General features: G+C 41.8%; 1 protein-coding gene across 1 annotated transcript in view; it reads left to right on the forward strand.

Annotated features, from left to right (window-relative positions):
* Window positions 1–639: 639 nt before the first annotated feature.
* eif4e2 (eukaryotic translation initiation factor 4E family member 2) overlaps window positions 640–14,037 on the forward strand; it is a 48,477-nt gene continuing 35,079 nt past the window's right edge. Inside the window, exons 1-3 of the mRNA XM_068042363.1 lie at window positions 640–738; window positions 6,804–6,918; window positions 8,041–8,175. Of these exons, the coding sequence (XP_067898464.1) occupies window positions 719–738; window positions 6,804–6,918; window positions 8,041–8,175 (270 nt within the window). The 5' untranslated portion in view covers window positions 640–718. The remainder of the gene's footprint in view (window positions 739–6,803; window positions 6,919–8,040; window positions 8,176–14,037) is intronic.

The following is a 14,037-nucleotide window of genomic DNA, read 5'->3' on the forward strand; positions in this document are numbered from 1 at the left end:
CTTCCTCAGCCGACCTCCCATCTCCTCATCTGGTCCTCCTCATCTGGTCCTCCCAGCTCCTCACCTGGTTCTTCCAGCTCCTCACCTGGTCCTCCTCAGCCAGTTCCTCACCTGATCCTCCTCAACCAGTCCTCCCAGCTCCTCACCTGGTTCTCCCAGCTCCTCACCTGATCCTCCTCAACCAGTCCTCCCAGCTCCTCACCTGGTTCTTCCCCCGCTGGTTCCTCCCCCCACGTCAGCCAGTCCTCCTCCTTTGGTCTTTCCACCTCCTCATCTGATCCTCCTCAGCCAGTCCTCCCAGCTCCTCACCTGGTTCTTCCAGCTCCTCACTTGGTCCTTCTCAGCCAGTACTCCCAGCTCCTCACCTGATCCTCCTCATTCGGTCCTCCCAGCTTCTTACTTGGACCTCCTCAGCCGGTCCTCCCATCTACTCACCTGGTTCTCCCAACTCCTCACCTGATCCTCCTCAGCAAGTTCTCCCAGCTCCTCACCTGGTTCTCCCATCTTCTCACCTGGTCATCCTCAGTTGGTCCTCCCACCTGAACATGACGTGACGGTCGATGTGACGGACGCTGGCGCGCACTGGGCGGGTGTCACGCGCTGCGTTCCCGGATGTTTGGGGCCCCGCCCCTCACAGGTGACTGCGCAGCTGGAACCAGTGCTGCTGTAAGGGGAGTGTCCCGCAGTCGGTGAGGAGAGTTCGTCCCATGTCAGCGCAATGAATAACAAGTTCGACGCGTGAGTCATTGATTTCCCTTTTCTCCGCAACCACCTTTCATTCTTCTCCCATTGAATCTTTCTACTGGATCCGATCTTGGCATTGGCGGCCTGGTTCCCGGAATATTTTTCCTTCTTCTCACGACCATTTAAAAATGTCGCCTGCAGGGCCGTAACTGCACACCGGCTTCGGCTGTCTTAGCTACCGCGCCTCACCGCTGGTTGTTACCTGCCGACCGACCTGTGTGCTGACTTTAATGATTCTGATAATCTAGGTCGGTGTTGGGAGACTCACGCTAACCCTGACATGTGAAACGGTTACATTTGTGTCCGAGACCAATTTTCAACGTTTGAATATTTGTTAAAATTAGTACAACCCGTAGATGTTTTTTTTTGTTTTGTCAATCGGTTATTCATAATTTGAAAGGACAATATTTGTTTAAGTGTTAATGTTATCAAACAACAGGCTACTTTCTAAATGGCGAAAAGCAATAAGCAATTGAGGCCCAAAGAGACTTGACGGTCGACATACATAGACCAGTACAATGTTGTGAACAGATATACAAAACAATCAAAAATGCTAATGGAATGCTGGCGTTTATATTTAGAGGACTAAAATACAAACTTCAACTATACAAAATACTGGTTAAACCACACCTTGAGTACGATGAGCAGTTCTGGACACCACACCTTAGGAAGGATGTATTGGCCTTGGAGGAAGTGTAGCACAGATTTTTGGTCTCGCAGGGAATTCAGGGATATGGGGACTGGGCAGGAAAGTGGAATTGAGGCCCAAGATCAGTAGGCTTGATGGGCCATATGGTCCACTTCTGCTATTTCTTGTGTTCTTGTGGATCTACTAGAATGATACCTGGACTTCAAGGGTTAAACTAGAGACTAAACAAATTAGGGCTGCATTCCTTTGAATTTAGAATGTTTTAGTAGTGATTTAATCTAATAAAACTATTTCTGCTAGTTGGGAAGTCTAGGATTTGGGGGGCATTGTCTAAAAGTTAGAACCATAGCTTTTAGGAGTGAAATTAGGAAATGCTCCTACACGTAAGGGATGGTAGAAGTTTGGAACTCACTTCCACAAATGGCAATTGATGCTAGATAAATTGTTAAAAATATACCAATCTCAGTTTTAAATTTATTTAACCGTTTTGAAGAAGAGTACTGGAGTTATCTCCAGTGTCTTGGCCAACATTTACCCCTCAATCCACATTGTTAAAAACAGATTATCTAGTCATTATTACGTTGTTTGTGGGAGCTTGCTGTGTGGAAATTAGCTGCCATGTTTTCTATATGACAACAGTGACACTTCAAAAGTAATCAATTGACTGTAAAGTGCTTTGGGTTGTCCTGAGGTCATGAAAGGCACAATATAAATGTAAGTCTTTTTTTGTATTTTATCACACTGATCTTATTCAAAGTATATTCTGAAAAAGTTCTGTGCTGCTGTCGCTTTTAGTCAGGGCATTCAACCTGATGGTTCTGCTGTGGTATTTTGAGGTATAGTATAGAATTTGGTGAATTTGAATATTTTTGAAAGCACGCATCTCAGTATTTTGATAAGATATTTACTGTTAGTATTAGCGACTTTACCTGGTTTTAACCTTGTTTATATTATGCAGCCAGGGGGTGAAGCTGGTGGATTATCCTTGGAACAAAATGAAGTTAACCTTACCAGATATATTATTTTTAAAATTACTGTTCATATACACAGTATACATTCCCCAGTGGCTGGGAGAGGATTCCTAAGGAGTACAAGATCACTTAACTGACCTGTATGGGTGACCTGAGCTGATCAATCTTTCTGTGGCCAGTAAACATGTATACTTCTGCCTCTGTTGATGTTGCTAGGGAGAGTGTTGCCAGTGGAACCATCCACGCAAGCGACCTCTTGGTAGCATGCATGAACTCCAGGGATGGCAGTGCTACTTGTTCACTGTTCTGCAGCCAATACTGTTGACAGTAGTGTGGTAGAATAAGTGCATTGCAAGTAAATACATTGTATTGTGGAGAAGAGATTGGTACAGTATATGATTATCAGTTGAACTTTGTTATAGAATCATAAAAGTTCTGAAAAAACTATTTGCTTAAACCTATTTTCCTGTTCTTTAATTATCCTTTACCAAATATTTATCCATCCCTTATACATGCTGTTATGGATTTAGCATTTACTAATGTCGTAGGACATCCCATGTCTTAACGCTCAGAATTTAAAAATATATTTTCTTTTGGTGGCAATCATAAATTAATGCCATTAGTCACTACTCACTGACTTGGCACAAGTTTTTCCAATTTTCTTTATCTAAATATCTCATAATTTTGAGCACCCAAATCAAATCTCCTCTTAAACCTTCTTGCTTTAATAAAAGAGCCTCAGTTTCTTTAGTCTTTCCTAATATGAAAGCCTCTCATCTGATATCATGTTGAATCACCTGCAACCCTCCCCATTGTCTTGACATCTTTCCTAAAGTTAAGGTGCCCAAATCTTGACCCCATATTCTAACTGTGGGTTAACATGATTTGTGAGTTTAGTATTACCTCTTTGATTTTGTGCTCTCATTTATTGATAAAACCTAGGATCCCATATGCTTTATCAGTTTGTCATTGTACTAATTGTTAAAAGTGCACCCGACACGCTAAATTTCTCTGTTCTTCTATTCCTTTTCAAGTTTTACCATTTAGTTATTCTTTCTCCCAATGCATGTCACCTCGTGTGTTATTGCGGTAAATTTCATCTGCCAATAGATCTAACCAATCTAGTAACCTGTTTTAATGTCCTCTTGATACTTACAGTTAACTTCATAATTAGCTACTGCCTCCTGGAGCACACCATTGTTCATACCCCTCAAGTCTGAAATCATCCGTTAACTACTGTTTGCTGTCCTTTTAATTTACTGCTTATCCATATTACTATACTCCTTTTAATAATTCCTTTATTTTAACAACAAACCTGCTGTTCAGTATCTTATCTGCCTTTTGAAAATCCATATACACAACATCCAAGTTGTTTCCTTTATCAATATATTTTAATCTTCTAAGAACTCTCTTTATAAGGTATGTCGTACCTTTTGCCAATCTGTATTGGTTATCCTTAATTAACGCATGTCTGTCTAGGTGAATATTCATTTTATCCTGTGTTGTTTATCATTGTTGGGAACCAATGGAAGAACTCATTATTAACCCCCTTCTCCAATGTAAGGAATGAAAAAGACCAAATCTCTGAACCTAACATAATAATTAATAGTCAAAACTTTATATGGGTTATGGGGGAGATTTGGTTCTAATAAATGCCATCATCTGGGTTTTTTATTATGGGATGATCATACTGATCAATAAATTGAATATTCCAAGTTGGGCCTTGGCTATTGTGTTGTCGTCATTGTTGTAAAATGATCTTTGAACAGTAGAAAGAACAGTTTTGTTGCTGATGATACAAAGTTAGGCGGCATTGTAGACAGTCTAGATGATAGCATAAAATTGCAAAGAGATATTGACAGACTAGGTGAGTGGGCAAAACTATGGCAGATGGATTTCAATGCGGGCAAGTGTGAGGTTATCCATTTTGGACCAAAAAAGGATAGAGCAGGGTACTTTCTAAATGGGAAGAGGTTAAGTACAGTGGATGTCCAAAGAGACTTGGGGGTTCAGGTGTTTAGATCTTTAAAATGCCACAAGCAAGAACAGAAAATAATCAAAAAGGCTAATGGAATGCTAGCCTTTATATCTAGAGGATTGGAATATAAAGACAGAGGTTATGCTGCAGCTGTACAAAACCCTGGTTAGACCCCACTTGGAGTACTGTGAGCAGTTCTGGGCACCACACCTTAGGAAGGATATATTTGCCTTGGAGGACGTGCAACGTAGGTTTACTAGAATGATAGCTGGACTACAGGGGTTGAGTTACGAGGAGAGATTACACAAATTAGGCCTGTTTTCGCGAGAATTTAGAAGGTTAAGGGATGATCTGATTGAAGTCTTCAAGATATTAACAGGAAAAGACAGGCTAGATAAAGATAAGCTATTTCCACTGGTTGGAGATTCTAAAACTAGGGGGCATAGTCTAAAAATTAGCACCAGACTGTTCAGGAAAGATGTTAGGAAACACGTCTTCACGCAAAGAGTGGTAGAGGTTTGGAACTCTCTCCCACAAACAGCAGTTGAAGCTCGAAGAGTTGTTAATTTTAAATCTGAGATAGATAGATTTTTGTTAAACAAAAGATATTAAGAGATATGGGCCAAAGACAGGTATATGGAGTTAGGCCGCGGATCAGCCGTGATCTCATTGAATGGCGGGACAGGCTCAAGGGGCTGAATGGCCTACTCCTCTTCCTATGTTCCTATAAGTTGACCGAGAACAGTCCCTCTGGAATTTGACTTGCTACTGCTTCAGGTACTCGTATTTGTTGAGGAAAGTGTGTGGAATACTTTTGTCAGATATACTGTTAATGTTATATTTGTGATCTCTGCTTGCAGCATTATATGCCAGATAATTTCATGAGAGAAAACAAGCATGTAACATAGAACAGTACAGCACAATACAGGCCCTTCGGCCCACGATGTTGTGCCGAACCTTTAACCTACTCTAGGAACAAACTGCCAACATACCCTTCATACTGCTATCATCCATTTACCTATCCAAGAGTCGCTTAAATGTCCCTAATGTATCTGCTTCTACTACCACTGCTGGCAGTGCATTCCACGCACCCACCACTCTCTGTGTAAAGAACCTACCTCTGATATCTCCCCGAAACCTTCCTCCAATCATCTTAAAATTATGCCCCCTGGTGATAGCCCTTTCCACCCTGGGAAAAAGTCTCTGGCTATCTACTCTATCTATGCCTCTCATCATCTTGTACCCCTCTATCAAGTCACCTCTCATCCTTCTTCGCTCCAATGAGAAAAGCCCTAGCTCCCTCAATCTTTCTTCGTAGGACATGCCCTCCAGTCCAGGCAGCATCCTGGTAAATCTCCTCTGCACCCTCTCTAAAGCTTCCACATCCTTCCTATAATGAGGCGACCAGAACTGAACACAATATTCCAAGTGTGGTCGAACCAGGGCCTTATAGAGCTGCAGCATAACCTCGCGGCTCTTAAACTCAATCCCCCTGTTAATGAAAGCCAACCCCCCATGCGCCTTCTTAACAACCCTATCAACTTGGGTGGCAACTTTGAGCGATCTATGGACATGGACCCCAAGATCCCTCTGTTCCTCCACACTACCAAGAATCCTGTCTTTAAGGCTGTATTCTGCATTCAAATTCGACCTTCCAAAATGAATCACTTCACACTTTTCCAGGTTGAACTCCATCTGCCACCTCTCAGCCCAGCTCTGCATACTGTCAATGTCCCGTTGCAACCTACAACAGCCTTCCACACTATCTACAACTCCAGCAACCTTCGTGTCATCGGCAAACTTGCTAACCCAGCCTTCCACTTCCTCATCCAGTCATTTATAAAAACCACAAAGAGCAGAGGTCCCAGAACAGATCCCTGCAGAACACCACTGGTCACCGAGCTCCAGTCTGAATACTTTCCATCTATTACCACCCTCTGTCTTCTATGGGCCAGCCAATTCTGTATCCAGACAGCCAACTTTCCCTGTATCCCATGCCTCCTTACTTTCTGAATGAGCCTACCATGGGGAACCTTATCAAACGCGTCGCTAAAATCCATATACATCACATCCACTGCTCTTCATTCATCAACGTGTTTTGTCACATCTTCAAAGAATTCAATAAGGCTTGTGAGGCATGACTTGCCCCTCACAAAGCCATGCTGACTGTCTCTAATCAAACTATGCTTTTCCAAATAATCATAAATCCTGTCTCTCAGAATCCTCTCCAATAATTTGCCCACTACCGACGTAAGACTGACTGGTCTATAATTCCCAGGGTTATCCCTATTCCCTTTCTTGAACAAGGGAATAACATTTGCCACCCTCCAATCATCAGGTACTACTAACTTATTGCTAGAACTATTACTGACTTTGTGCAATAGAAATGGATTGTTATACTATTGCTATCGAACTCTCAAACCATACTGGACAATTGTTAAAACTGGTTTTTCATTTCCAGTTTAAAAGATGATGACAGTGGAGACCAAGATCAAAATGAGGATAGCCACACACAGAAAGAGAATGAGAAGGAAAAAACAGACAAAGAGAAGACTCAAAACAGTACCAAAAGGAAGGTGAGAGCATAAAGGCGCACACTGCATTAGGAAGAACAGCCATACACAATGTGCTGCTGAAGGAACAGCCAGCTCTCTCACTTAGACTCTGCTGGGTGAAAGAAGAAACTGTGGACAACTGATTTGTGGTGGGTTCATATAGAGAGTTTGACTTGACTATCTACTGCAGGATTAATGCCTAAAATTTGAATGAGATATAGCTGATAGCTTGTGCACTCTGACTAATTAAGCAAGATGACCTGTAATATGCTACTGGGCAGGAGGGAAGCAATTGGGTTTTAGCCTTGAATTGGGAATGTTAGCTGGAATCCAATGGTTAATTAAGAATAAAATTGAAGGATGAAAAGTTATGCTAATAAGTATTGAGTGGTGACTAATCTGATACCTTATTTAGCAAATCCTTTTTTCTCCCAAGTTTTAATAATAGATGAATGTCTGTGGTGTATTTATACCATACTATACTGTATCATACTATACTGCCGGCATGGACACTGGGCTGAATGGCCTCCTTCTGTGCCATAATTTTTCTATGGTTTGTACCACTTTTGTGTCAATGTGGAAAAAGTTTCTGTTTCAGTGACAGACGTGACAATATAACTCCACATTTGGATTCAGATTTGTGTGGTGTTACATCGCCAGTGTTATCAAAGGTGTGCTTGATATTGTGCAGAGTATAATTCCAGGTAATGTGAAACCAGTTTAAAAAGTGCTAAAGCAATCGTTTGAGCCAACTCGAAGTTTTCTAAACTTATGGAGAGTTTGTTTTATTTTAAAGCCTGAAATACAAAACATTAAAATTTATTGCCAAGCAACTGAGCTCTGCGATTTGCAGCTCACAATATGTTAATGGAAATTGCTGACAAATTGCACTCTAGCTACCAGTCGCAAACTGCTAAAATGAGTAAATTAGTCAAATGTAGCAAAAAGTACCGATGAGGAATGAGTAGCCAAGAAAAAAAATCCTTTTTTTTTAAAAGGTGCTATTTACACATCTAGCAAATATCTCAAAACTATGCAAATAAGGAATATGACCATCTAACAAAAACAGTCTGTGATCTTTTTATCCCCTCAATTTTGAGTACATTTGCTGTGCTTTGATTCTAAATATTTTGTTCCTTACAGGCGGTGGTCCCTGGTCCAGGAGAACACCCGCTACAGTACAACTATACATTCTGGTATTCCAGACGTACACCAGGCCGACCCACCAGCTCTCAGAGTTATGAACAGAATGTTAAACAGATTGGAACTTTTGCATCTGTAAGCATTATGTTCCTTTTATTGACCATTTATGTTGTTGCAATAGGAAGGTGTTTTGGTGTTGGGCTTTTCTTTTTGCTTGTTTTGTGCACGAAGAAATTTAGGATAATTCTTAGCAAGAAGAAGAATGTAATATAAAGTTGTTTTTTTTGGTGTGTGCGGTTGGGTGCTAGGGGAATAGCCAAGTGAATGTATCTCTGCATGTTATTAGAAGGCCTGTTGCCTTGAGAATTGAGCAGTGATTTCTCCAACTGCTATTGGGTGCCATTGCATTGCATGCTGTCCATCGAAACTATTTAGTCTGGATAGTGCTTTGGCATTAGGTAAATACAGTTAATTGTAAGTAAGTAAAGAACTGGTAGCGGATTAGAGTTGGTGACTTCATTGAACTTGCCAGGTGCTTACCCTTTGAGCAGTGCTGTCCAGAAAATGTTGCACCTTTTGTGCCAATCAGCACTTAGCTGTCTACACCTCTCCTACCTCTAACTTTTCATCACCCTACATGATACAGTGTATATAATAATTTCAGTAGCAGTTAGTTTGCAGACAAATTGCATTTTCTTACTGAATTCTTCCTAACTGGCTTGGATTGACCTGGGTTGATATCAAAGAATACTATAGAAGACATTTGTTATGACCAGGTGAGAAAGAGGTCTAGGGTTCCCTTTCAACCTTCACCTGGTCTTACTGTAACAGGGTTTAATTTTAATCACTGTTTTTAGCTCCCCCTTGGTAAATCCTTGTTCACCGCTTTCCAATTATAAGGCAAAGAAACCAGCACAAACGGGCTTTCTTAGGTTTAAAGAATAAAAGTTGAAATTTACTAAACTTAACCTCTAATTCGATTAATGCCTATGGATGCAGGACATGCCCACGCTAGCACGCGCCTACATGATACACACATGCAAATAGAGAGGGACAAGAGCAGAAGAAAAATAAAGTGGAAAAGTTTGAGGCAATATATGAAGAGTTTTTGTTACGGTTCTTCAAGCACGCTGTAGAGTCCTTGATTGTAGGTAGATCTTGCTTTTCATTGGGGCCCAGTATTCTTCAACCTTGTTTGCTGTAGGAGACTATTCTCTCCTGGGGTCATGTGTCTTCAGAGGCTTGTGAGAAAGAGATGGGAGCAGACGGGAGAGAGATCTTCTTAGTCCAGGAGCAAGCAGCTTTCTGCCCAAACTGTTTGCACAAATTCAAAAAACTCAGGTTGCCCAGCAGGTTAGTCATGTGACTAGCTGGTTTGACCATGTCCATTTGTGTAATCGGCCATCTTAGCAGTCAACCTGGAATGCGAGCTCCCCCACCTTCAGTCTCTGGTGATCAAAAGTCCAATGTGGGTTGAATGTCTCGGAATGGCTGCTTTGTCCTTCCAAACACTGTTAAAATGCAAATGTCTTTTCCAGCCACGGCTGATCTGTTTAACGACTTCTTTCTTCACCCCAGTAACAGTTTAAAATCAATGTTCATGACAAAATTAATGTGCCTCGTTCTTGGCAGGTGGGGACTTAGCATGACACATTGCTCTTGAAAACTTTTTAATCAAGGATGTGAGTTGTGAGCATACTGCATAGAATTGCTAAAGGCTTCTTTATTTTGTTTTATTTGTTTCATGGGATGTGGGTGTCACTGGCAAGGTCAGCATTTGTTGCCCATCCTTAAATGCCCTTGAGAAGATTGTGGTGAGCTGCCGCTTGAACTGCTGTAGTCCATCTGGTGTAGGTACATCACAGTGCTGTTGGGGATGGGGTTCCAGGATTTTGATCCAGTGACAGTGAAGGAATGGCAATATATTTCCAAGTCAGAATGCTGTGTGCCTTGGAGGGGAACTTGCAGATGGTGTTCCCACGCATCTGCTTTGTTATTCTAGGTGGAAGAGGTCGTATGTTTGGAAGGTGCTGTCAAAATAGGTGTGGTGAGTTGCTGCAGTGCATCTTGTACATGCTGCTGCCACTGTGCGTCGGTGGTGGAGGGAATGAATGTTGAAGGTGGTGGATGGGGTGCTGATCAAGTGGGCTGCTTTGTCCTGGGTGGTGTCGAGCTTCCTGAGTGTTGGAGTTGCACTCATCCAGCTAAGTGGAGAGTATTCCATCACACTCCTGACTTGTGCCTTTGTAGATGGTAGACAGGCTTTGGGGAGTTAGGTGGTGAGTAACTTGCTGCAGAATTCCCAGCTTCTGACCTGCTCTTGCAGCCACAGTATTTGTGGCTGCTGCAGTTCAGTTTCTGGTCAATGGTAACCCCCAGGATTTTGATACTGGGGGATTTCGTGATGATAATGCCATTGAATGTCAAGGGGAGATGAATTGATTCTCTCTTTGTTGGAGATCGTCATTGCCTGGCAGTTATGTGGTGCGAATGTTACTTGATATTTATCAGCCCAAGCCTGAATGTTATCCAAGTCTTGCTGCATATCTACACGGACTGCTTCATATTCTGAGGAGTAGCGAATGGTACAATCATCAACAAACATCCCCACTTCTGACCTTGTGTTGGAGGAAGGATGAAGCAACTGAAGATGGTTGGGCCTGGAACACGACCCCGAGGAGTTCCTGAAGGAATGTCCTGGGGTTGAGATGATTTGACCTCCAACAACCACAAGCATCTTCCTTTGTGCTAGGTGTGACTCTAACCAGTGGAGAGGTTTCTGCCTGATTCACGTTGACTTAAATTTGTCTAGGGCTCTTTGATGCCACACTGTCAAATGCTGCTTTGATATCCAGGGCAATCGCACTCACCTTCCATCTTGAGTTCATCTCTTTTGTCCATGTTTGGATCAAGGCTGTAATGAGGTCAGGAGCTGAGTGGCCATGCAGGAACCCAAACTGAACATCCGTGAACAGGTTGTTGTTTAAGTGGCATTGTTGATAGCATTGTCGACGGCATCTTCCATCACTTTGCTGATGACGGAGTTAACTGATCTGGCAATAATTGGTCGGATTGGATTTGCCCTGATTTTTGTGGACACGACATACCTGGTCGATTTTCCACATTGCCAGGCAGATGCCAATGTTCTAGCGGTATTGGAACAGCTTAGCTGGGGGCACGGGATATTGTCAGGACCCATAGCCTTTGCAGTATCCAGAGCCTTCAGTCATTTCTTGATATTACGTGGAGTAAATCGAATTGGCTGAAGACTGGCATCTGTGATGCTGGCGCCCTCGGGGAGGCCAGGATCGATCATCCACTCGGGCACTTCAGGCTGACGAGCTTTATCGTTTGCTGTAATGTGTTGAGCTGCTGCATCATTGAGGATGGGGGTATTTGTGGAGCATCCACAATTAGTTATTTAATTGTCCAGCACCATTCACGACTGGATGTGGAAGAGACACAGTGCATTAAGTGTTGTAATCTAACTAGATCTATTGATTTACTTAATATTACTTCTGTTGACCTAGATAAACTTCATAACTTACAAAAATAATAAAAGAACAAAACTAAAGGCTCCATCTGAATGTAAGTAGCATTCGAAACAAAACAGATGAACTGAGAGTGCAAATAGAAATAAATAAGTACGATCTGATAACCATTACAGAGACATGGCTGCAGGACGACATAGATTGGGACCTGAATATTGAAGGGTACATGGCATTTAGGAAGAACAAGAAGCTAGGAAAAAGTGGAGGGGTAGCTCTGTTAATTAGTGATGGTATTAGCGCAATAAAGAGGACTGAACTAAGTTCAGGAGACCAGGATGTAGAAGCAGTTTGGGTAGAGATGAGAAATCATAGAGGCAAGACGTCACTTGTGGGAGTGGTATACAGGCCAGCTAACATTAACCATACTATAGGACGGGGTATAAAGGAAGAAATAATGGCAGTTTGTCAGAAAGGTACAGTGATAATTATGGAGGATTTTAACTTGCATATAGACTGGAAAAATCAGATGGGCAGAGGTAGCCTAGATGAGTACATAGAATGTTTTCTTGATAATTTCTTGAAACAATACGTTCTAGAGTCAACCAGAGTGCAGGCTGTGCTCGACCTGGTATTGTGCAGTGAGATAGGATTAATTAATGACCTCATAATTAAGGGGGCCCCTAGGTAGCAGCGATCATAATAGGATTGAATTTTACATTCAGTTTGAGGGAGAGGAGTGGGTCGAAGACTAGTATTTTAAACCTAAATAAAGGCAATTATGAGGGCATGAAAGCAGAGCTAGCTAAAGTGAACTGGCAAATCAGTCAATAGAGATGCAGTGGCAGACATTTAAGGGGTTATTTCAAAATGCACAGAATAGATACATTTCAACGAGAAAGAAAAATTCCAAGAGTGGGACCCGCTATCCGTGGTTAACTAAAACAGTTAAAAGTACTATCAAACTTAAAGAAAAAGCCTATACTTGCTCAAAGATGGGAGGCAGGTCAGAAGATTGGACAGAATATAAAAAACAGCAAAGAATGACGAAAAGATTGATGAGGAAGGTAAAATTAGAGTACGAGAGAAAGCTAGCTAGAAATATAAAGACAGTTTCTATAGATATTTAAAAAAGGAAAGAGTTAACAAAGTGCGTGTTGGTCCTATAGAAAGTGAGTCTGGGGAATTACTGCTGGATAATAAGGAGATGACATATAAATTGAACAGATATTTTGCATCGGTCTTTGCTATTACGGATACAAGTAACATCCCAGAAATAGCTGTAAATCAGGAAATGGCAGAGAGGGAGGAAGATCCCAGTATTGGCGGCAAGTCAGGAAATGGAAAGGAGGGAGGAACTCAAAATTACAATCACTAGGGAAGTGGAGAAACATAGAAAATAGGAGCAGGAGTAGGCCATTCGGCCCTTCGAGCCTGCTCCACCATTCATTATGATCATGGCTGATCATCCAACTCAGTAACCTGTTCCCGCTTTCTCCCCATACCCTATAGGTACTGAACAAATTGTTGGAGCTGTGGGCTGACAAGTCCTTGGGTCCTGAAGGACTTCATCTTAGGGTGTTAAAAGAAGTGGCTAGTGAGATAGTTGATGCGTTGGTTTTAGTGTTCCAGAATTCCCTGGATTCGGGGAAGGTACTGTTACATTGGAAAATAGCGAATGTAACTCCTTTATTCAAAAAAGGAGACAGAAAGCTGGAAACTACAGGCCAGTTAGCTTAACATCTGTCTTAGGGAAAATATTAGAAGCTATTAAAGACGTTATAGCAGGTCATTTAGAAAAATTCAAGGTAATTAGGCAGTGTCAATATGGTTTTGTGAAAGGGAAATCGTGTTTAACCAATTTATTGGAGTTCTTTGAGGGAGCTACATGTGCTGTGGATAAAGGGGAACTGTTGGATGTTTGTACTTAGATTTCCAGATGGCATTTGATAAGGTGCTATATCAAAGGTTATTGTAGAAAATAAAAGCTCATGGTGTAGGGGGTGACATAGGCATGGATAGAAGATTGGCTAGCCAACAGGAAACAGTAGGCATAAATGGATCATTTTCTGATTGGCAAGATGTAATGAGTGGTGCGTCACAGGGATCTGTGCTGGGGCCTCAACTTTTTACAATTTATATAAATGACTTGGATGAAGGGACCGAAGGTTTGGTTGCTAAATTTGCTGATGACACAAAGATAGGTAGGAAAGTAATTTGTGAAGAGGACATAAGGGGGCGACAAAGGGATATAGATAGGTTAAGTGAGTGGGAAAAGACCAGGCAAATGGAGTATAATGTGAGTATAATGTGGGAAAATTTGAAATTGTCCATTTTGGCAGGAAGAATAAAAAAGTATATTTAAATGGTGAAAGGAGGCAGAGGGATCTGGGTGTCCTAGTGCATGAATTGCAAAAGGTTAGTATGCAGGTACAACACATAATTGGGAAAGCTAATAGAATGTTATCTATCGGGAGGGGGGGAAATTGAATATAAAAATAGGGAGGTT

This window comes from Heterodontus francisci, chromosome 11, assembly GCF_036365525.1.
Source record: "Heterodontus francisci isolate sHetFra1 chromosome 11, sHetFra1.hap1, whole genome shotgun sequence".
Taxonomy (NCBI): Eukaryota; Metazoa; Chordata; class Chondrichthyes; order Heterodontiformes; family Heterodontidae; genus Heterodontus; species Heterodontus francisci.